Source organism: Oncorhynchus tshawytscha, linkage group LG05, assembly GCF_018296145.1.
Source record: "Oncorhynchus tshawytscha isolate Ot180627B linkage group LG05, Otsh_v2.0, whole genome shotgun sequence".
Classification (NCBI taxonomy): Eukaryota; Metazoa; Chordata; class Actinopteri; order Salmoniformes; family Salmonidae; genus Oncorhynchus; species Oncorhynchus tshawytscha.
The window spans coordinates 76,323,497-76,348,442 of NC_056433.1; the positions used below are offsets into that span (position 1 = coordinate 76,323,497).

Below are 24,946 nucleotides of genomic sequence, written 5' to 3' on the forward strand. Positions count from 1 at the left end.
GTTTTCGACATTTCTCTCTATCCCTCTCTATCTGTTTTCTACTTCTTTCTGTCTCTATCCCTCTCCTCTGTTTTCTACATTTCTCTCCATCCCTCTCTATCTGTTTCTACCGCTTTCTGTCTCTCCCCATCTCCCTCTCTCCTGCAGAGCAGATGCGTATGAGAGGAGACTCAGAGGGGTTGAGGAATGCAGACGGACTGACATGTCGTGCACTGGGGGGACATAAACATTTAAGGCCTCATCTATATTTAATTTGTGATGTGTGCACGTGTGTGCATGCGTAGGTGTGTCTGTGTGTGTAGTTAGGTCAGTGTGTCTGTCTGTCCCCATTCAGACCCAGCTAGATGGCCTGCTGCAAACCCAGTGTGTGATCCTGTCTCCTGCTCTGAGACTGGGCTGGAGAAAAGAGGCTACAGACATGATGGGCTATAACAACCAGGGTTGAAATTCCAATTAATTTATTGAATTCATTCATGAAGTGGAGAAGTTATGTTGAATTCAATTTGAATTTCAACAAACTTCCATGGAATTAGACTGTTTTGACTATATGAATTGGAATTGAATTGGAATTGTAAAAAAAATAAGTAATCTTTGGAATTTCATTGGAATTCAATATTTGTGCATTTCACTGTTAATTTAATTAATACACTTAGTGTCAATAACGGATTGCAGGATTTGTTTTAAATAATTTCAACTTGTATTTCTATATTTCCAATATAGCTAGGTTGTCTGAACAGTGACATGATCAGCCTGAAAGCCTGTGGGAGTTGAAGTCTAATTTGAGGTTGAGGAAAATATTGAATTGGGCATTGAATTCTTGGAATTTACCTAACATTGGAATTGAGAGAAATGTAATTATCTCTTCAAGACAGACCTGGAATGTGAATTGAATTAAATGGAACTTACAGTGAGAGTGAATTGAATTAGAATTGAACTAGTGGAGTTAACCCCAACCCTGATAACAACTTCAGGATTAATGCAGTTCAAGTCGTCTTAATTTAATGAGTGCCACTAACACACACATTTGTAAACTAGAGAGAACACATGGCATGTTTGAATTGATGATAATGAGACTCAGAAAATCACAGACAAAACAAGTACATTTTTACTTCAAAACCACACAATACAACAAAAAAATGACATCAATCAATGTGGACAAAGTGTTCTGCGGTACTGTTGAAAAATAACTCGTTTCAGAGAACAGTGGTGTAGAAAATAGAAACTTGTCAAGAGCCTGAAACATTCCAGAATCCAAAAAGAGAATTCTGGGATTTCTCCAAATGGGAGAATTGGAAGCTGGGCATAGACCTGATCAAAAACATTCCCCAAATCACACACACACTTCTCACGAGGTCCAGCTGTCCATGCCAGGAGTATGTTCATCTAATTATCCCTCCATATACAAAGGAACATTCTAATAGATTGTGTTTATTGAGGGCTCTGCAAAAAGTGGTTCCAGGATTGAAGGTGCACTCACACGCACCCAGATACCACACAAATTCACACACGGAGAGTGCGAAGGGTACAGTAACAGAACAGCAACCCACTACCCCAACCTGGTCTCAGAGTATTTCGTATGATTCTGTACGTAAACCCGAGAGATCCAATTTAGTATGATACGTTATATTTTGTATGGTATATAATAATTTGTGGATGTCAATAACCCAATTCTTATGATATGTTACAAATTCAAATTCATATGTGTTACGAATTTGCAAAACGTATCATATGTTACAAGTTCTAGCTAAGTGGCTAACATTAGTTAGGCTAGGGGTTAGGATTAAGGTTAGGGTTAGCTAACATGCTAAGCAAGTGCAAAGTAGCAAGTTGTTGAAAAGTTGCTAAAATGCTAAAGTTGTCCGTGATGAGATTCAAACTTGCAGCCTTTTGGTTGCTAGAAGTTCCCGTTATATGCCCGACCAACCACCCCACTTTGCTTTAAGTAACCATCTGTCTTATCATACCAAACCTAACATACAGTTGAAGTCGGAAGTTTACATACAACTTAGCCAAATACATTTAAACTTAGTTTTTCACAATGACATTTAATCCCAGTAAAAATTCCCTGTTTTAGGTCAGTTAGGATCACCACCTTATTTTAATAATGTGAAATGTCAGAATAATAGTAGAGAGAATCATTTATTTCAGCTTTGGTTTCTTTCATCACATTCCCAGTGGGTCAGAAGTTTACATACACTCAATTAGTATTGTCACGTTCTGACCTTTATTTCCTTTGTTTTGTCATTATTTAGTATGGTCAGGGCGTGAGTTGGGTGGGCAGTCTATGTTTGTTTTTCTATGATTTGGGGATGTGTATATTTCGGGCCTAGTATAGTTCTCAATCAGAGGCAGGTGTCATTAGTTGTCTCTGATTGAGAATCATACTTAGGTAGCCTGGGTTGCACTGTTTGTTTGTGGGTGATTGTCTATGTTAGTTGCTTGTGTTCAGCACAGGTCTCATTTATAGCTTCACGGTCGTTATTGGTTTATTGTTTTTGTATAGTTTGTATTCAGTGCTTTCTTTTATTAAATACTCATTATGAACACATACCACGCCGCGTTTTGGTCTTCGATCCTTCTCGCCTCTCCTCTTCAGATGAAGAGGAGGAAGACCGTGACAGAATCACCCACCAACCAAGGACCAAGCGGCGTGGTAAAGGACAGCGACGGCAGCAGCAACAACAGCGGCCAGCATCACAGGACTCCTGGACATGGGAGGAGATATTGAACGGAGAGGGACCCTGGGCACAGGCTGGGGAATATCGCCTAACCGACTTGCCAAAACTATAGTTTGTTAACAAGAAATTTGTGGAGTGGTTGAAAAACGAGTTTTAATGACTTCAACCTAAGTGTATGTAAACTTCCGACTTCAACTGTATACTACTGTCGGTTTTATTGCTTTGGTTTTCACAAGTATGTGGTCCATTTTCACAAGTATGTGGTACATTTTCACAGCTCAGTGCAAAACTCCAAATGGGTCACACTTGTAAATGCAGCCAGTCTCATTCAAATCATTTCATTGTGCATTCATTTGGATTGTAAATCTCTCACCACACAACCATTGATTCAAAATATGCGTTTGTGAAATGTAATGAGAACATTTGTTTCATCACCAAAACACAACATAATGATATCTTTTCAATTTCGTAATTTTAACTACCAGTTAATTCAATAGCAAACCATGCAAGATACACGTTTCAAAGTGTAGGCAATACTTACATTACCCAACAAAATGAACAGAAAATGTACCATTTCCATCAAATCTATCCAATGTGTTATCAAATGTGTGATCAATGAAGACATCCTCTACAATCATTCATATTTCAGATATAGCTATGAGGACATTCATCACAGTGAATCACATTGTTCATGCACCGTGGGGAAAACCTTTTGGCATGGCGAATCCAAGCTTGACATTGGTCTGACTTGATGTCGTTACATGCCTCATCCATGGCCAGAAGGAGGGTAGCATGCTCATGGGGATGGCGATCGTACACTTACCTCCATGCTAACAAAAGGAAAGGAGTGTATGTGGGCAGATATAGGGTAACGAAACGAGGATGGGCCAGAAACCTAAACCACCTCTGCATGGTGGAACTGGACTCTGTCCCACACAATGACATAGGTGACCCCTTCACCTTGACAGGCCTGCTCAATTTATCTGAGAAACACAATGAGGTGTGCAGTGTTGTAGGATCCAAGTAATGACTTACGTCCTCCACACCATTTTCAGAGATAGCTGCACACATGGAGATGTTTCACCATGTTGTCCAGGCACTTGGACGGTCTCCCGTTGGCTGATGAGGTTCCGGCCACGGCGTCGAGTTTTGACCAGATTGAAGTCTGCTTCATCAACAAAGACATACTTGTGATGGTTCACAGCATCACCAAACACCATCACCCTCTAAAAATATAGTTTGGTTAGTTATTTTTACAGTATAGTTCCAATATGATATTGTGAAGTATCATGTGCATTAATAGGAACAGTAATACAGTATATAGTTCTGTACCTGAACATACTTGGTCTGCAGTTGTTTCACCTGGTCGTTGTTTCTCTCAAAAGGCACCAGGTAAATGTGTTTCATAGATACCTGGTGCCTCTTCAAAAGGCAGTGATTGTTGGTAGGCTGATGGATGTGTCACGCCCTGACCATAGAGAGCTGTTTATTCTCTGTTGGTTGAGGCATGATAGTGACTAGGATGGGTCATCTAGGTGATTAATGGTTTATGTTGGCCTGGTATGGTTCCCAATCAGAGACAGCTGTTTATCGTTGTCTCTGATTGGGGATCATATTTAGGCAGCCATTTCCTCATTGTGCTTTGTGGGATCTTGTCTACATATAGTTGCCTGTGTGCACACAAGTAGCGTCACATTTAGTTTGTGCTTGTTTGTTTTTGTTTGAGTTTCTATTAATTAAAATATGTGGAACTCTACGCACGCTGCGCCTTAGTCCAATCATTTGGACGAGCGTGACAGAATGCTACATCGGCAAGGGTGTCATCGTTCTCCTCAATGGCGTGCTTTATTTCTGACAGCCGTGTATCGTTCCTGGTACACACCATTTCCACCACTGCCCACTCCCGCTGGTCGGTCAGCACACGGCCACTGGGTCTTCTGTGAATTCTGAGGGTAGAACTGTCACACCCTAATCGGTTTCACATGTCTTTGTGCTTGTCTCCACCCCCCTTTCCCTATTATCTCCTGTGCATTTATACCTGTGTTCTCTGTTTGTCTGTTGCCAGTTCGTCTTGTCTCATCAAGCCTACCTACCTGTTTTTCGTACTCCTGTTTTCTTGAGCCCGTTTTCTAGTTATCCAGATTTGGATCATTCTGCCTGTCCTGAGCCTGCCCGCTGTTCTGTACCTTTTTACACTGTCCTGGATTACTGACCTCTGCCTGCCCTGACCCTGGGGCTGTCTGCCGCTCTGTACCTTACGTACTCTGCCCTGGACTACCGACCTCTACCTACCTGCCCATGACCTGTTGTTTGCCTGACCTGTTGTATAAATAAACGTCTTATTCGAACTGTCTGCATTTGGGTCTTATCCTGAGTCATGATAAGAACAGAGTATAATGTCAATAGATCATACTGTAACAACAATAACATGTGTTGTGAATTTACATGCATTACAATATGTAATTGACTTTAAATGTAATGGTAAAGCATAGTGCATATCCTGGAGATTTACATTTTTTGGGGGTGAAATGTTCTCATGATCGAATTGACAGTTGGGATCAACTAATCTGGCAACCTCTGCCATGGTAAGGCCTCTGTTTACCACATGGTCAATGACGATGGCCTGGATTTCATTAGACACAGTTCCCTGCCGTGTGCCTCCATCTCTGATGTCCACCTTTTGATGGGATCCATGCCCACCTCTCTGAAGGGCCCCTTGTCCTCGAACTCTTTGATTTATTCCTCTCCCTTGCTGTCTATCTGCACCATGTTAAAATAAATTGCAAGTGTTCACACACACACCCTTTTATATGGTGACCAATTGTCGTTACCACCCTGTGAATCAATTAGCAATAACCAGTAGTCATTATGTATTATGTCTGGTTGTAATGTATCATACATGTCATCTACATGTTTATACTATACAAATACACATTTTATTTCTGTAGTTCTCAAAATCCATATAGGGTAGACAAACCAGTTTAAGAGCTATAGGTTTACCAAACGTTAAGTGATTAACCATTAAGCGCAGTTGGGTTAAGTGATGGTCAAATGGATTTAAACAAATGAGAAGAGAATCATATAAAAAGTCTTACTTTATATAAAAGGTAAAGTACTTCTAGATGAAACACGGATTAGGTTTGGTGAAAAAGTGTGATTTTAGTCAATTGAAAATGTGCTTAAAGTTTTAAAAAACAGCCTTCTTGGTGATCTGTTTTGAGTTTAGTATTAGGAGTTCTGAGATTATACCACATACTTGTGAAAACAGTAGCAAAGCAATAAAAACAACAACTGTAATTTGAGTGTCCCAGATTTACATTTACTATGTAACGTCTCGTCTATGAGACATGAAAAACATCTTCCAGCTTCTACAAAGGTTCAAATGTTCATTTGTTTAGACAATACTGAGGGTTTTGGTCTTTATATCATTCATCAAACTGTGATGTTGAGTTAAAAACAGTAAGAAACCGTATGAGGAAACCCTGTAAAGCACCTGTCAGGTCCACAAGGTGCAGGTGTAATACAGGGTTTCCTCATACGTTTTCTTACTGTTTTTAACTCAACATCAAAGTTTGTTGAATGATATGAAGATTGCATTCTAAATATGATATGATCAAACTTAACTTGTTTCTCAAATGCCTTTCAAGTGTCTTGAGCTGAGACTTACAAAGCAGTACTGGACAAATTATATTATGACTAATAGCTGAATTGCACCATTGTGTGGTCAAAGCTGATTTTGAGGCAGATATAGTTTGGGAATTATGGCTACCAATGCTGGAGATACAGATTAAGTGCCCCCTTGTGGACCTTTATAGTCAACACAACATTGTCCAATCAGACAATATCTATCAACCCCACAAAATACAATCCAGGCCCTACAAATGTCACAATTCTTAGATACTAATATATGGGTTTCTCAGAAATAATGATACAACCCCAATATGACCAAACAATGTAATTATTTAATAATGATTTTGCCATACAAAACATTTGTGCAAACATCTTCAGAAAATACAAAGACAAGGCCTCTTGGTAAATCGAATATTATGCATGTAAACCTTTCTGATGAATACACTGTAATCTAAAAATGCTGTTTGAAAAAGACTGTCCAAGAAAAAGAAACTGATCTAACATAAAACTTTCTAACAAAATAAAAACAGCACAAGAATGATATTTTGCCCAAGACAAAATAGCCAGTCCCAAGGTTCACAGTCTTGTGTTTAAGTGGTTTTGAACTGATATATACACACACTTAAATTCATATAACATCAGAGGATACCTGTATAAAACTCCAGATACCTAGGTAGGTAGACTGCTTTAGAGAAAGAAAGATATGTGGAATATAAAAAAGAACTTAACCTAAAGGGACAGTACCTCTGGACACTAACTGACACATCCTAGAAATGTCCAGGATAGTAGAACCCAAATTAACACAGTCATCATACTTCACTGACTTTCTACCCTGATCAAAAATAACGATGTGCTTAACATGACAGAGATGTGTATTATACCAGAGTAAGTATGGAAGAGATGTGTATTATACCAGAGTAAGTATGGAAGAGATGTGTATTATACTAAAGTAAGTATGGAAGATATGTGTATTATACTAAAGTAAGTATGGAAGAGATGTGTATTATACTAAAGTAAGTATGGAAGAGATGTGTATTATACTAAAGTAAGCATGGAAGAGATGTGTATTATACCAAAGTAAGTATGGAAGAGATGTGTATTATACTAAAGTAAGCATGGAAGAGATGTGTATTATACCAAAGTAAGTATGGAAGAGATGTGTATTATACTAAAGTAAGCATGGAAGAGATGTGTATTATACTAAAGTAAGCATGGAATATATGTGTATTATACTAAAGTAAGTATGGAAGAGATGTGTATTATACTAAAGTAAGCATGGAAGAGATGTGTATTATACCAGAGTAAGCATGGAAGAGATGTGTATTATACCAAAGTAAGTATGGAAGAGATGTGTATTATACTAAAGTAAGTATGGAAGAGATGTGTATTATACTAAAGTAAGTATGGAAGAGATGTGTATTATACTAAAGTAAGTATGGAAGAGATGTGTATTATACTAAAGTAAGTATGGAAGAGATGTGTATTATACTAAAGTAAGTATGGAAGAGATGTGTATTATACTAAAGTAAGTATGGAAGAGATGTGTATTATACCAGAGTAAGCATGGAAGAGATGTGTATTATACTAAAGTAAGTATGGAAGAGATGTGTATTATACTAAATTAAGTATGGAAGAGATGTGTATTATACTAAAGTAAGTATGGAAGAGATGTGTATTATACCAGAGTAAGTATGGAAGGCAAGTGCTTGTTCTCTTTCTGTACAGGCAAACAATGAGTATTTGTACTAAGTAGTTGCATAGCAACAAACACTTTAAAGTGAGGTGAAATATACTGTATTGTAGCTGATTTTGTGAGCTGTCTGGTAAAATGTGGTTGGATTTCAGATTCATACCTATATTTGATCATTCCTTCACCCTACTGTCAGACATTATTGTTATATTGATTGCTTTGAGAAAGAAGTTATGATGAACATACATGTATCAGTACTATTTCTTCATATCATAAAAACAACAATAAATGGATAGATCAAAGACTGCAGAGCCAATGTAAGAGCCATATTGCATAACTGATCTATTGTAAGAGGGTGACAGAGGGTAAAAGAGACATGCTCACAGATTGGAGAGAGAAGTATGGCTGGTTAAACAATCGTCTGATTCAGTCCTCGTACCTCTACATCAGTGAAATATGAAGAGAACCCTGTATTGAGAAGAGAGGCTAGTGGACACACATAACTGTGGAGACCGTGGAGGCACATAACTGTGGAGGCACATAACTGTGGAGACCGTGGAGGCACATAACTGTGGAGGCACATAACTGTGGAGACTGTGGAGGCACATAACTGTGGAGGCACATAACTATGGAGAGTGATGCAGAGGGTATAAGTGCTATGTTATTGCATAGCGCTGTGCAGAACATGGCCCCTCCAGTCCAACAACACCACACCCTACTGCAGAACAGCCCTAAAGTGCTCCAGAAAATCAAGAAGTGTCTGATTCAGAGTTTACTAAGAGTCTGTCCAGGCAGGTAGAGTAGATTCATTAAGAGTCTATCCAGGCAGGTAGAGTAGATTCATTAAGAGTCTATCCAGGCAGGTAGAGTAGATTCATTAAGAGTCTATCCAGGCAGGTAGAGTAGATTCATTAAGAGTCTATCCAGGCAGGTCCAGAGTAGATTCATTAAGAGTCTGTCCAGGCAGGTAGAGTAGATTCAGTCTATCCAGGCAGGTAGAGTAGATTCTATCCAGGCAGGTAGAGTAGATTCATTAAGAGTCTAGAGTAGATTCATTCCAGGCAGGTAGAGTAGATTCATTAAGAGTCTATCCAGGCAGGTAGAGTAGATTCATTAAGAGTCTATCCAGGCAGTAGATTCATTAAGATTCTATCCAGGCAGGTAGAGTAGATTCATTAAGATTATATCCAGGCAGGTAGAGTAGAGTCTTCATTAAGAGTCTATCCAGGCAGGTAGAGTAGATTCATTAAGAGTCTATCCAGGCAGGTAGAGTAGATTCATTAAGAGTCTATCCAGGCAGGTAGAGTAGATTCATTAAGAGTCTATCCAGGCAGGTAGAGTAGATTCATTAAGAGTCTATCCAGGCAGGTAGAGTAGATTCATTAAGAGTCTATCCAGGCAGGTAGAGTAGATTCATTAAGAGTCTATCCAGGCAGGTAGAGTAGATTCATTAAGAGTCTATCCAGGCAGGTAGAGTAGATTCATTAAGAGTCTATCCAGGCAGGTAGAGTAGATTCATTAAGAGTCTATCCAGGCAGGTAGAGTAGATTCATTAAGAGTCTATCCAGTCATTAAGAGTCTATCCAGGCAGGTAGAGTAGATTCATTAAGAGTCTATCCAGGCAGGTAGAGTAGATTCATTAAGAGTCTATCCAGGCAGGTAGAGTAGATTCATTAAGAGTCTATCCAGGCAGGTAGAGTAGATTCATTAAGAGTCTATTCCAGGCAGGTAGAGTAGATTCATTAAGAGTCTATCCAGGCAGGTAGAGTAGATTCATTAAGAGTCTATCCAGGCAGGTAGAGTAGATTCATTAAGAGTCTATCCAGGCAGGTAGAGTAGATTCATTAAGAGTCTATCCAGGCAGGTAGAGTAGATTCATTAAGAGTCTATCCAGGCAGGTAGAGTAGATTCATTAAGAGTCTATCCAGGCAGGTAGAGTAGATTCATTAAGAGTCTATCCAGGCAGGTAGAGTAGATTCATTAAGAGTCTTTTCAGGCAGTTTGAGTTTCAGAATAGGAGGCAGGCCACAACTTCTAGCTCTCTTATTAAAACAAGTTAATTGAATATAAATCTTTGCATTTCATTCATTCGGGATTTACGTACATGTATTTACAAGTAGAGTAAAAAGTTGAAACAATAATTATAATAATTTTATTCGAAAAACAAAGAAAACAGGTAAAAGGAAACAAAGCATGAAATCAACCAGATGAGATTTATAAAGTCCAGGTCTGTAGTGTATTTACACATCAGCGGTGATGATTGAATCGCTGTACATAAGTCTGTTGGCGTCGGCCAGCAGTGCGGACGTCTGTGAGGGGTCCATCTGTTGCAAAGCCTTCTGGGACATGTGTCCGTACACCTGCATGGTCCCGCCCCCTGGCAGGGCAGATATCGCCACGCAGTGTGACAGCAGTGGCGTGTTCGCATCGTGATTAGACCCCGTGGACGGCAAGCTGGCCACATGACCGGTGCTGGTGGAGCCGCTAGCACTGCTGGGAGATCTGCTCTTGGGCGGGGGGAGGTGTTGCACCCCCCTGGGGGGGCCCTGGGCCTGGAAGTGGGCTGCAGGAAAGGCAGCATAGCCTGGGGGGATGGGGTAGCCGTTGACAGGGATGAAGCATTGGTGTTGGTGCTGGTTCTGGGCCATGGGTGCTCCATGGGTCATTGGGGTCCAGCCTGCCATCTGGTGGCCCGGATGACCTGGCGCGGGTATCCCCTGGGCTGGGTAGAGGTAGCCTGCAGCGGCGTAGCGTGGGTTGCTGAGGTTACTGACAGGACTAGCACTCAACGAGGTGGTCTGGGTCGTGGCGTTGCCCCCGCCTCCTGATGGGGTACTAGAACTGGCGTGGGATGACAGCCCCTCCCAGGCCCGGAGACGACAGTGGATATCCTTAAACCGCGGACGCCTCGCTGGGCCCTCCTGCCAGCACTCTGTCATGAGGCTGAAAACCCTGGGGGGGCAGTCCTCTGGGCAGGGCAGCAGCTGGCGTTTCCTCACCATCTCCATGACCTCCTGGTTGCTGAAGCCGTAGTAGGGCTGCAGGCCGTAGCTGAAGATCTCCCACAGCACCACGCCAAACGCCCAGATATCTGACTCCGATGTGAACTTCCCATAGGCCATGGACTCAGGAGGCATCCATCGGATCGGGAGTAAAGCCTTGGGCTGGACCCTGGAATCATATTTTTCAAAACACCCAAATGTACTTTATATACTAAAATCAGCAAGATTAATACAAATCAGCATTAACATCAAATCACACTAAACATTACAGCAATGACAAACTAACAAGTCAACTAAATATGGAAATATGCACTAACTAGGGTTAGGGTCAGGTCTAGGGTTAGGGTCAGGTCTAGGGTTAGGGTCAGGTCTAGGGTTAGGGTCAGGTCTAAAGAGACAGTGAGCCATGTACAGTACCTGTAGTAGTCGGAGGCATAGATCTCTCGGGACAGACCCAGGTCAGATATCTTGACGTGGAGCCGTTCCCCCACTAGGATGTTACGGGCTGCCAGGTCCTTATGGACGAAGTTGTGACTGGCCAGGTATTCCATACCAGCAGCCACCTGGAATAGAGTAAAGTACAATAGATACTTTAATGTCCATTAATGTTCTATTTCTATCTGAACCCATACAGTAGTTATGGTAGCTACCTGGATGGCCAGGTGCAGGAAGTCTCCGTGGTCCAGGATGGACTTGATGGTCCCGTCCTCATCACTACTACAGCCCACGTCAGAGTGAGGAGAACGCATGATGAGGAACTCATGGAGGTCCCCCTGGTTCAGGAACTCAAACAGCATGCAGACAGGCTGTTCCTGGGTCACTACCCCCAAAATACACACCACATTGTGATGGTGCAGCTCAGCCATGACTGATGCCTCCTAGATATAGATAGATAAGTAGATAGGTACTTTAAAAATATCTGAGGGGAAATGTCATGTCAAATGTCAAACGTAACATCAGATGAAAAACAGAATACCAAAAACAATAAATACCATTAAAGATCACCAAAATATAGCATCAGAAAGAATCAGAGAGCATCAGATAGCATCAGAGACCATCAGAACGCATCAGAGAGCATCAGAAAGCATCAGAGAACATCAGAGACCATCAGAGAGCATCAGAGACCATCAGAGAGCATCAGAGACCATCAGAGAGCATCAGAGACCATCAGATAGCATCAGAGAGCATCAGAGACCATCAGATAGCATCAGAAAGCATCAGAGAAAATCAGAGAACATCAGAAAGCATCAGAGAGCATAGGAAAGCATCAGAAAACATCGGATAGCATCGGAGATCATCAGAGAGCATCAGAGACCATCAGAGAGCATCAGAGACCATCAGAGAGCATCAGAGAGCATAAGAAAGCATAAGAAAGCATCAGAGAACATCAGATAGCATCAGAAGCACCAATTAAAGACAGCATCAATGAATTTCATAACACAATAACAGTAGCTAACATCAGAGAGCATCAAAAGAAACAATTATAGACAGCATAAATTACTATCACAACACAGTAACATGAATAATAACATGCCTGTTGGAAGTCCCCCCACTGGCCAGGGCTGGAGTAGTCCTTCAGGGTCTTGATGGCCACCAGCTGGGCATGCTCCATACCAGGCATGTACAGGTGGCCCTTGTAGATCTTACCAAATGTACATTCACCTAGCTCCTCCATGAAACGCACTGCGGATAGGGGGAGCTCCTTGGCCTTACTCTGGAGAGAAGAAGAGGGATAGAGAAAGATAGAGAGAAGAAGAGAGAGAGGGGAGAGAGAAAGATGGAGAGAAGCAGCGAGAGGGGGAGAGAGAAATATAGGGGGAAAAGCAGAGCGAGGGTAGAGAGAAAGATGGAGAGAAGCAGAGAGAGGAGAGAGAAGGAGAGGGGAGAAGCAGAGAGAGGGGGAGAGAGAAAGATGGAGAGAAGCAGAGTGAGGGTAGAGAGAAAGAAGGAGAGAAGCAGAGAGAGGAGAGAGAAGGAGAGGTGGGGAAGCAGAGAGAGGGGAGAGAGAAAGAGAGGGGGAGAAGCAGAGAGAGGGGGAGAGAGAGAGGGGGAGAAGCAGAGAGAGGGGAGAGAGAAAGAGAGAAGAAGAAGCAGAGAGAGGGGGAGAGAGAAAGAGAGGGGGAGAAGCAGAGAGAGGGGGAGAGAGAAAGAGAGGGGGAGAAGCAGAGAGAGGGGGGAGAGAGAGGGGGAGAAGCAGAGAGAGGGGAGAGAGAAAGAGAGAGGAAGAAGCAGAGAGAGGGGAGAGAGAAAGAAGGAGAGAAGCAGAGAGAGGAGAGAGAAGGAGAGGGGGAGAAGCAGAGAGAGGGGGAGAGAGAAAGAGAGGGGGAGAAGCAGATAGAGGGGGAGAGAGAAAGAGAGGGGGAGAAGCAGATAGAGGGGGGAGAGAGAAAGAGAGGGGGAGAAGCAGATAGAGGGGGAGAGAGAAAGAGAGGGGGAGAAGCAGATAGAGGTGGAGAGAGAAAGAGAGGGAGAGAAGCAGATAGAGGGGGGAGAGAGAAAGAGAGAAAGAGAGGGGGAGAAGCAGAGAGAGGTGGAGAGAGAAAGAGAGGGGGAGAAGCAGATAGAGGGGGAGAGAGAAAGAGAGGGGGAGAAGCAGATAGAGGTGGAGAGAGAAAGAGAGGGAGAGAAGCAGATAGAGGGGGAGAGAGAAAGAGAGAAAGAGAGGGAGAGAAGCAGATAGAGGTGGAGAGAGAAAGAGAGGGGGAGAAGCAGATAGAGGTGGAGAGAGAAAGAGAGGGGGAGAAGCAGATAGAGGGGGAGAGAGAAAGAGAGGGGGAGAAGCAGATAGAGGGGGAGAGAGAAAGAGAGGGGGAGAAGCAGATAGAGGGGGAGAGAGAAAGAGAGGGGGAGCAGATAGAGGGGGAGAGAGAAAGAGGGGAGGAGAAGCAGATAGAGGGGGAGAGAGAAAGAGGGGGGAGAGAAAGAGGGGGAAGAATCAGATAGAGGGGGAGAGAGAAAGAGGGGGGAGAGAGAAAGAGGGGGAGAAGCAGATAGAGGGGGAGAGAGAAAGAGGGGGAGAAGCAGATAGAGGTGGAGAGAAAGAGAGGGGGAGAGGCAGATAGAGGGGGAGAGAGAAAGAGAGGGGGAGAGAGAAAGAGAGGGTGAGAAGCAGATAGAGGGGAGAGAGAAAGAGAGGGGAGAAGCAGATAGAGGGGGAGAGAGAAAGAGAGGGGGAGAAGCAGATAGAGGGGGGAGAGAAAGAGAGGGGGAGAAGCAGATAGAGGGGGAGAGAGAAAGAGAGGGGGAGCAGATAGAGGGGGAGAGAGAAAGAGGGGAGGAGAAGCAGATAGAGGGGGAGAGAGAAAGAGGGGGAGAGAAAGAGGGGGAAGAATCAGATAGAGGGGGAGAGAGAAAGAGGGGGGGAGAGAGAAAGAGGGGGAGAAGCAGATAGAGGGGAGAGAGAAAGAGAGGGGGAGAAGCAGATAGAGGGGGAGAGAGAAAGAGAGGGGGGAGAAGCAGATAGAGGGGGGAGAGAAAGAGAGGGGGAGAAGCAGAGAGAGGGGGGAGAAAGAGGGGGAGAAGCAGATAGAGGGGGAGAGAGAAAGAGAGGGGGAGAAGCAGATAGAGGGGGAGAGAGAAAGAGAGGGGGAGAAGCAGATAGAGGGGGAGAGAGAAAGAGAGGGGGAGCAGATAGAGGGGGAGAGAGAAAGAGGGGAGGAGAAGCAGATAGAGGGGGAGAGAGAAAGAGGGGGAGAGAAAGAGGGGGAAGAATCAGATAGAGGGGGAGAGAGAAAGAGGGGGAGAGAGAGAGAAAGAGGGGGAGAAGCAGATAGAGGGGAGAGAGAAAGAGAGGGGGAGAAGCAGATAGAGGGGGAGAGAGAAAGAGAGGGGGAGAAGCAGATAGAGGGGGAGAGAGAAAGAGAGGGGAGAAGCAGAGAGAGGTGGAGAGAGAAAGAGAGGGGGAGAAGCAGAGAGAGGGGGGAGAAAGAGGGGGAGAAGCAGATAGAGGGGGAGAGAGAAAGAGAGGGGGAGAAGCAGATAGAGGGGGGGAGAGAAAGAGAGGGGGAGAAGCAGATAGAGGTGGAGAGAGAAACAGAGGGGGAGAAGCAGAGAGGGGGAAAGAGGGGGAGAGAGAAAGAGGGGGAGAAGCAGATAGAGGGGGAGAGAGAAAGAGAGGGGGAGAGAAAGAGAGGGGGATAAGCAGATAGAGGTGGAGAGAGAAAGAGAGGGGGAGAAGCAGATAGAGGGGGAGAGAAAGAGAGGGGGAGAAGCAGATAGAGGGGAGAGAGAAAGAGAGGGGGAGAAGCAGATAGAGGGGGAGAGAGAAAGAGAGGGGGAGAAGCAGATAGAGGTGGAGAGAGAAAGAGAGGGGGAGAAGCAGAGAGAGGGGGAGAGAAAGAGGGGGAGAGAGAGAAAGAGGGGGAGAAGCAGATAGAGGTGGAGAGAGAAAGAGAGGGGGAGAAGGTGTTACATGCCGAAATTTCCAGTCAGCTTTATATTCATATTCAACACTCATAACTATCTTGGTGTGTAGACAGACATTAAAATTTAACAGCTACCAATTGGTGCTCGTTATAATTTTAGGCAGGAAAAGTGCCTAATACACCAGTGTGTGTGTGCGTGTGAGCAATATTGCCTGGATATGTCATAATTATCTATTAGTCTCATACTGTATCCATTATCTCCTTTCCTCAGCTCAACTCTTCAATAAATCACTTCAGCTCCAGACAGAAAATGCATAAATATACCAACGCCAGCCCAGACTCTGGCAACACACTCCCAACACAATCTGGCAATGTGCCCCCAACACAAACAACAATAAACTGAAAAGTTAGTGCATAGTTCAGAAATTGCAGGTAATCAATTTTCTCTGTAATTATTAATGTGGTATAAATGAGAGCCATTAATAACTGAAGGTGAACTTTGGTTTGAGGGATGACAGATGACTGTAATTATCAACCCAGCCGGGGACTGAACCATGAGAACTAGAGTGCAAAACTACATTGCAAAAATCAGAAACTTTCTGTCCAAAAATGATGCAGAAAAATTAATCCATGCTTTTGTCACTTTTAGGTTAGACTACTGCAATGCTCTACTTTCCGGCTACCCGGATAAAGCACTAAATAAACTTCAGTTGGTGCTAAATACGGCTGCTAGAATCCTGACTAGAACCCAAAAATTTGATCATATTACTCCAGTGCTAGCCTCTCTACACTGGCTTCCTGTCAAAGCAAGGGCTGATTTCAAGGTTTTACTGCTAACCTACAAAGCATTACATGGGCTTGCTCCTACCTATCTCTCTGATTTGGTCCTGCCGTACATACCTACACGTACGCTACGGTCACAAGACGCAGGCCTCCTAATTGTCCCTAGAATTTCTAAGCAAACAGCTGGAGGCAGGGCTTTCTCCTATAGAGCTCCATTTTTATGGAACGGTCTGCCTACCCATGTCAGAGACGCAAACTCGGTCTCAACCTTTAAGTCTTTACTGAAGACTCATCTCTTCAGTGGGTCATATGATTGAGTGTAGTCTGGCCCAGGAGTGGGAAGGTGAACGGAAAGGCTCTGGAGCAACGAACCGCCCTTGCTGTCTCTGCCTGGCCGGTTCCCCTCTTTCCACTGGGATTCTCTGCCTCTAACCCTATTACAGGGGCTGAGTCACTGGCTTACTGGGGCTCTCTCATGCCGTCCCTGGAAGGGGTGCGTCACCTGAGTGGGTTGATTCACTGATGTGGTCATCCTGTCTGGGTTGGCACCCCCTTGGGTTGTGCCATGGCGGAGATCTTTGTGGGCTATACTCGGCCCTGTCTCAGGATGGTAAGTTGGTGGTTGAAGATATCCCTCTAGTGGTGTGGGGGCTGTGCTTTGGCAAAGTGGGTGGGGTTATATCCTTCCTGTTTGGCCCTGTCCGGGGTGTCCTCGGATGGGTCCACAGTGTCTCCTGACCCCTCCTGTCTCAGCCTCCAGTATTTATGCTGCAGTAGTTTATGTGTCGGGGGGCTAGGGTCAGTTTGTTATATCTAGAGTACTTCTCCTGTCCTATTCGGTGTCCTGTGTGAATCTAAGTGTGCGTTCTTTAATTCTCTCCTTCTCTCTCTCGGAGGACCTGAGCCCTAGGACCATGCCCCAGGATTACCTGACATGATGACTCCTTGCTGTCCCCAGTCCACCTGGCCGTGCTGCTGCTCCAGTTTCAACTGTTCTGCCTTATTATTATTCGAACATGCTGATCATTTATGAACATTTGAACATCTTGGCCATGTTCTGTTATAATCTCCACCTGGCACAGCCAGAAGAGGACTGGCCACCCCACATATGCTCTCTCTAATTCTCTCTTTTTTCTTTCTCTCGGAGGACCTGAGCCCTAGGACCATGCCCCAGGACTACCTGACATGATGACTCCTTGCTGTCCCCAGTCCATCTGACCGTGCTGCTGCTCCAGTTTCAACTGTTCTGCCTTATGAACATTTGAACATCTTGGCCATGTTCTGTTATAATCTCCACCCGGCACAGCCAGAAGAGGACTGGCCACCCCACATAGCCTGGTTCCTCTTTAGGTTTCTTCCTAGGTTTTGGCCTTTCTAGGGAGTTTTTCCTAGCCACCGTGCTTCTACACCTGCATTGCTTGCTGTTTGGGGTTTTAGGCTGGGTTTCTGTACAGCACTTTGAGATATCAGCTGATGTACGAAGGGCTATATGAATACATTTGATTTGATTTGATTTGAGTGGAGCCAAGACCCATTGGGCACAAACTGGTTAACTCAACATTGTTTCAATGTAATTTATCAACGTATTGTGACGTGGAATCCACGTGTAAAATGCATTGGACTTGAATCAATGTAAACTGTTGTTTTGATAGTTGTTTTGAGGGTGAAATTTCAACCACAGGATTATATCATCATGGAAACAAATTTCAGCATAAAAGATGTTTAATTCACAGGAGGTTGGTGGCACCTTAATTGGGAGAACGGGCTTGTGGTAATGACTGGGCCGGAATGAGTGGTTTCCATGTGTTTGATGCCATTCCATTTTCTCTGTTCCAGCCATTATTATGAGCCATCCTTCCCTCAGCAGCCTCCACTGGATGAATTTGTACCTTTAAAACGATGTCAGATCTTCAACTAATTTCCACTATCAGAAAAAATACAATAGTCTGGGCAGCACCTCCTACTGGAGAGTTGATCTGTCTACAGCACCTCCTACTGAAGAGTTGTTCTAGCTACAGCACCTCCTACTGGAGAGTTGATATAGCTACAGCACCTCCTACTGGAGAGTTGATCTAGCTACATCATCTCCTGGAGAGTTGATCTAGATACAGCACCTCCCACTGGAGAGTTGATATAGCTACAGCACCTCCTACTGGAGAGTTGATCTAGCTACATCATCTCCTGGAGAGTTGATCTAGCTACAGCACCTCCCACTGGAGAGTTGATCTAGCTACAGCACCTCCTACTGGAGAGTTGATCTGTCTACAGCACCTCCTACTGGAGAGTTGATCTGTATACAGCACCTCCTACTGGAGAGTTGATCTGTCTACAGCACCTCCTACTGGAGAGTTGATCTGTCTACAGCACCTCCTACTGTAGAGTTGATCTGTCTACAGCACCTCCTACTGGAGAGTTGATCTAGCTACAGCACCTCCTACTGGAGAGTTGATCTAGCTACATCACCTCCTACTAGAGAGTTGATCTAGCTACATCATCTCCTGGAGAGTTGATCCAGCTACAGCACCTCCCACTGGAAAGTTGATCTGTCTACAGCACCTCCTACTGGAGAGTTGATCTGTCTACAGCACCTCCTACTGGTGAGTTGATCTGTCTACAGCACCTCCTACTGGAGAGTTGACCTGTCTACAGCACCTCCTACTGGAGAGTTGACCTGTCTACAGCACCTCCTACTGGAGAGTTGATCTGTCTACAGCACCTCCTACTGGAGAGTTGATCTGTCTACAGCACCACCTACTGGAAAGTTGATCTGTATACAGCACCTCCTACTGGAGAGTTGATCTGTCTACAGCACCTCCTACTGGAGAGTTGATCTGTCTACATCACCTCCTACTGGAGAGTTGATCTGTCTACAGCACCTCCTACTGGAGAGTTGATCTAGCTACAGCACCTCCTACTGGAGAGTTGATCTGTCTACAGCACGTCCTACTGGAGAGTTGATCTAGCTATATCATCTCCTGGAGAGTTGATATAGCTACAGCACCTCCCACTGGAGAGTTGATCTGTCTACAGCACCTCCTACTGGAGAGTTGATCTAGCTACATCACATCCTACTGGAGAGTTGATCTAGCTACATCACCTCCTACTGGAGAGTTGATATGTCTACAGCACCTCCTACTGGAGAGTTGATCTAGCTACATAACCTCCTACTGGAGGGTTGATCTGTCTACAGCACCTCCTACTAGAGAGTTGATCTAGCTACAGCAGCTCCTACTAGTGAGTTGATCTAGCTACAGCACCTCCTACTAGAGAGTTGATCTAGCTACAGCACCTCCCACTGGAGAGTTGTTCTAGCTACAGCACCTCCTACTGGAGAGTTGATCTGTCTACAGCACCTCCTACTGGAGAGTTGATCTGTCTACAGCACCTCCTACTGGAGAGTTGATCTAGCTACAGCACCTCCTACTGGAGAGTTGATCTGTCTACAGCACGTCCTACTGGAGAGTTGATCTGTTTACAGCACCTCCTACTGGAGAGTTGATCTAGCTACATCACCTCCTACTGGAGAGTTGATCTAGCTACATAAACCTCTACTAGAGAGTTGATCTAGCTACATAACCTCCTACTAGAGTTGATCTAGCTACAGCACCTCCTACTAGAGAGTTGATCTAGCTACAGCACCTCCCACTGGAGAGTTGATCTAGCTACAGCACCTCCTACTGGAGAGTTGATCTGTCTACAGCACCTCCTACTGGAGAGTTGATCTGTCTACAGCACCTCCTACTGGAGAGTTGATCTGTCTACAGCACCTCCTACTGGAGAGTTGATCTGTCTACAGCACGTCCTACTGAAGAGTTGATCTGTTTACAGCACCTCCCACTGGAGAGTTGATCTAGCTACAGCACCTCCCACTGGAGAGTTGATCTAGCTACAGCACCTCCTACTGGAGAGTTGATCTAGCTACAGCACCTCCTACTGGAGAGTTGATCTGTCTACAGCACCTCCTACTGGAGAGTTGATCTGTCTACAGCACCTCCTACTGGAGAGTTGATCTAGCTACATAAACTTCTACTAGAGAGTTGATCTAGCTACATAACCTCCTACTAGAGTTGATCTAGCTACAGCACCTCCTACTAGAGAGTTGATCTAGCTACAGCACCTCCCACTGGAGAGTTGATCTGTCTACAGCACCTCCTACTGGAGAGTTGATCTGTCTACAGCACCTCCTACTGGAGAGTTGATCTGTCTACAGCACCTCCTACTGGAGAGTTGATCTAGCTACAGCACCTCCTACTGGAGAGTTGATCTGTCTACAGCACATCCTACAGAAGAGTTGATCTAGCTACAGCACCTCCTACTGGAGAGTTGATCTAGCTACAGCACCTCCTACTGGAGAGTTGATCTGTCTACAGCACCTCCTACTGGAGAGTTGATCTGTCTACAGCACCTCCTACTGGAGAGTTGATCTAGCTACAGCACCTCCTACTGGAGAGTTGATCTGTCTACAGCACCTCCTACTGGAGAGTTGATCTGTCTACAGCACCTCCTACTGGAGAGTTGATCTAGCTACAGCACCTCCTACTGGAGAGTTGATCTGTCTACAGCACCTCCTACTGGAGAGTTGATCTATTTACATAAACTCCTACTAGAGAGTTGATCTAGCTACATAACCTCCTACTAGAGTTGATCTAGCTACAGCACCTCCCACTGGAGAGTTGATCTGTCTACAGCACCTCCTACTGGAGAGTTGATCTGTCTACAGCACCTCCTACTGGAGAGTTGATCTGTCTACAGCACGTCCTACTGGAGAGTTGATCTGTTTACAGCACCTCCTACTGGAGAGTTGATCTAGCTACATCACCTCCTACTGGAGAGTTGATCTAGCTACATAACCTCCTACTAGAGTTGATCTAGCTACAGCACCTCCTACTGGAGAGTTGATCTGTCTACAGCACCTCCTACTGGAGAGTTGATCTGTCTACAGCACCTCCTACTGGAGAGTTGATCTGTCTACAGCACCTCCTACTGGAGAGTTGACCTGTCTACAGCACCTCCTACTGGAGAGTTGACCTGTCTACAGCACCTCCTACTGGAGAGTTGATCTGTCTACAGCACCTCCTACTGGAGAGTTGATCTGTCTACAGCACCTCCTACTGGAGAGTTGATCTGTCTACAGCACCTGCTACTGGAGAGTTGATCTGTCTACAGCACCTCCTACTGGAGAGTTGATCTGTCTACAGCACCTCCTACTGGAGAGTTGATCTGTCTACAGCACCTCCTACTGGAGAGTTGATCTAGCTACATCACCTCCTACTGGAGAGTTGATCTAGCTACAGCACCTCCTACTGGAGAGTTGATCTAGCTACATCACCTCCTGGAGAGTTGATCTAGCTACAGCACCTCCTACTGGAGAGTTGATCTAGCTACATAACCTCCTACTAGAGAGTTGATCTAGCTACATAACCTCCTACTAGAGAGTTGATCTAGCTACATAACCTCCTACTGTAGAGTTGATCTAGCTACAGCACCTCCTCCTAGAGAGTTGATCTAGCTACATCACCTCCTACTAGAGAGTTGATCTAGCTACAGCACCTCCTACTAGAGAGTTGATCTAGCTACAGTACCTCCTACTAGTGAGTTGATCTAGCTACAGCACCTCCTACTAGAGAGTTGATCTAGCTACAGCACCTCCTACTGGAGAGTTGATCTGTCTACAGCACCTCCTACTGGAGAGTTGATCTATTTACATAAACTAGCTACCTCCCACTGGAGAGTTGATCTAGCTACATAACCTCCTACTAGAGTTGATCTAGCTACAGCACCTCCTACTGGAGAGTTGATCTGTCTACAGCACCTCCTACTGGAGAGTTGATCTAGCTACATCACCTCCTACTGGAGAGTTGATCTAGCTACATAACCTCCTACTAGAGTTGATCTAGCTACAGCACCTCCTACTGGAGAGTTGATCTGTCTACAGCACCTCCTACTGGAGAGTTGATCTGTCTACAGCACCTCCTACTGGAGAGTTGATCTGTCTACAGCACCTCCTACTGGAGAGTTGACCTGTCTACAGCACCTCCTACTGGAGAGTTGATCTAGCTACAGCACCTCCCACTGGAGAGTTGATCTAGCTACAGCACCTCCTACTGGAGAGTTGATCTGTCTACAGCACCTCCTACTGAAGAGTTGATCTAGCTACATCACCTCCTACTGGAGAGTTGATCTAGCTACATCACCTCCTACTGGAGAGTTGATCTGTCTACAGCACCTCCTACTGGAGAGTTGATCTAGCTACAGCACCTCCCACTGGAGAGTTGATCTGTCTACAGCACCTCCTACTGGAGAGTTGATCTGTCTACAGCACCTGCTACTGGAGAGTTGATCTGTCTACAGCACCTCCTACTGGAGAGTTGATCTGTCTACAGCACCTCCTACTGGAGAGTTGATCTAGCTACAGCACCTCCTACTGGAGAGAGTTGATCTAGCTACAGCACCTCCTACTGGAGAGTTGATCTAGCTACATCACCTCCTGGAGAGTTGATCTAGCTACAGCACCTCCTACTGGAGAGTTGATCTAGCTACATAACCTCCTACTACATAACCTCCTACTAGAGAGTTGATCTAGCTACATAACCTCCTACTGTAGAGTTGATCTAGCTACAGCACCTCCTCCTAGAGAGTTGATCTAGCTACATCACCTCCTACTAGAGAGTTGATCTAGCTACAGCACCTCCTACTAGAGAGTTGATCTAGCTACAGTACCTCCTACTAGTGAGTTGATCTAGCTACAGCACCTCCTACTAGAGAGTTGATCTAGCTACAGCACCTCCCACTGGAGAGTTGATCTAGCTACAGCACCTCCTACTGGAGAGTTGATCTGTCTACAGCACCTCCTACTGAAGAGTTGATCTAGCTACATCACCTCCTACTGGAGAGTTGATCTAGCTACATCACCTCCTACTGGAGAGTTGATCTGTCTACAGCACCTCCTACTGGAGAGTTGATCTAGCTACAGCACCTCCCACTGGAGAGTTGATCTGTCTACAGCACCTCCTACTGGAGAGTTGATCTAGCTACATCACCTCCTACTGGAGAGTTGATCTAGCTACATCACCTCCTACTGGAGAGTTGATCTGTCTACAGCACCTCCTACTGGAGAGTTGATCTGTCTACAGCACCTCCTACTGGAGAGTTGATCTAGCTACAGCACCTCCTACTGGAGAGTTGATCTGTCTACAGCACCTCCTACTGGAGAGTTGATCTGCTACAGCACCTCCTACCAGAGAGTTGACAGCACCTCCTACTGGAGAGTTGATCTAGCTACAGCACCTCCTACTGGAGAGTTGATCTGCTACAGCACCTCCTACTGGAGAGTTGATCTAGTCTACAGCACCTCCTACTGGAGAGTTGATCTATTTACATAAACTCCTACTAGAGAGTTGATCTAGCTACATAACCTCCTACTAGAGTTGATCTAGCTACAGCACCTCCCACTGGAGAGTTGATCTGTCTACAGCACCTCCTACTGGAGAGTTGATCTGTCTACAGCACCTCCTACTGGAGAGTTGATCTGTTTACAGCACCTCCTACTGGAGAGTTGATCTGTTTACAGCACCTACTACTGGAGCGTTGATCTAGCTACATCACCTCCTACTGGAGAGTTGATCTAGCTACATAACCTCCTACTAGAGTTGATCTAGCTACAGCACCTCCTACTGGAGAGTTGATCTGTCTACAGCACCTCCTACTGGAGAGTTGATCTGTCTACAGCACCTCCTACTGGAGAGTTGATCTGTCTACAGCACCTCCTACTGGAGAGTTGATCTGTCTACAGCACCTCCTACTGGAGAGTTGATCTGTCTACAGCACCTCCTACTGGAGAGTTGATCTGTCTACAGCACCTCCTACTGGAGAGTTGATCTGTCTACAGCACCTCCTACTGGAGAGTTGATCTGTCTACAGCACCTGCTACTGGAGAGTTGATCTGTCTACAGCACCTCCTACTGGAGAGTTGATCTGTCTACAGCACCTCCTACTGGAGAGTTGATCTGTCTACAGCACCTCCTACTGGAGAGTTGATCTAGCTACATCACCTCCTACTGGAGAGTTGATCTAGCTACAGCACCTCCTACTGGAGAGTTGATCTAGCTACATCACCTCCTGGAGAGTTGATCTAGCTACAGCACCTCCTACTGGAGAGTTGATCTAGCTACATAACCTCCTACTAGAGAGTTGATCTAGCTACATAACCTCCTACTAGAGAGTTGATCTAGCTACATAACCTCCTACTGTAGAGTTGATCTAGCTACAGCACCTCCTCCTAGAGAGTTGATCTAGCTACATCACCTCCTACTAGAGAGTTGATCTAGCTACAGCACCTCCTACTAGAGAGTTGATCTAGCTACAGTACCTCCTACTAGTGAGTTGATCTAGCTACAGCACCTCCTACTAGAGAGTTGATCTAGCTACAGCACCTCCTACTGGAGAGTTGATCTGTCTACAGCACCTCCTACTGGAGAGTTGATCTATTTACATAAACTCCCACTGGAGAGTTGATCTAGCTACATAACCTCCTACTAGAGTTGATCTAGCTACAGCACCTCCTACTGGAGAGTTGATCTGTCTACAGCACCTCCTACTGGAGAGTTGATCTAGCTACATCACCTCCTACTGGAGAGTTGATCTAGCTACATAACCTCCTACTGGAGAGTTGATCTAGCTACAGCACCTCCTACTGGAGAGTTGATCTGTCTACAGCACCTCCTACTGGAGAGTTGATCTGTCTACAGCACCTCCTACTGGAGAGTTGATCTGTCTACAGCACCTCCTACTGGAGAGTTG

The 24,946-nt window shown here is 45.0% G+C and overlaps 2 protein-coding genes across 2 annotated transcripts in view; both read right to left on the reverse strand.

Moving 5' to 3' along the window:
* Positions 1-10,131: 10,131 nt before the first annotated feature.
* Positions 10,132-11,874, reverse strand: LOC112251322 (inactive tyrosine-protein kinase transmembrane receptor ROR1). The gene is made up of 3 exons (XM_024422249.2): positions 11,651-11,874; positions 11,418-11,563; positions 10,132-11,169 (listed from the first exon to the last, which is right to left on the reverse strand). Exons 1-3 carry the CDS (start codon positions 11,864-11,866, stop codon positions 10,239-10,241), a joined length of 1,293 nt encoding a protein of 430 aa, XP_024278017.2. The 5' UTR covers positions 11,867-11,874; the 3' UTR covers positions 10,132-10,238.
* A 593-nt stretch (positions 11,875-12,467) lies between these two features.
* The window catches only part of LOC112241993 (inactive tyrosine-protein kinase transmembrane receptor ROR1-like), a 284,717-nt gene continuing 272,238 nt past the window's right edge, over positions 12,468-24,946 (reverse strand). The window contains exon 10 of the mRNA XM_042322372.1: positions 12,468-12,714. Coding sequence (XP_042178306.1) covers positions 12,469-12,714 — 246 coding nt within the window. The 3' untranslated portion in view covers position 12,468. The remainder of the gene's footprint in view (positions 12,715-24,946) is intronic.

Bases quoted from the DNA above. Each gene is read 5' to 3' on its own strand.
- LOC112251322 (XM_024422249.2), bottom strand. From the start codon at position 11,866: ATGGCTGAGCTGCACCATCACAATGTGGTGTGTATTTTGGGGGTAGTG. The intron at 11,564-11,650 runs GTAGCTACCATA...ACTCTATTCCAG, and splicing joins TCCTGCACCTGGCCATCCAG to GTGGCTGCTGGTATGGAATA. The intron at 11,170-11,417 runs GTACTGTACATG...ATATGATTCCAG, and splicing joins TATGCCTCCGACTACTACAG to GGTCCAGCCCAAGGCTTTAC.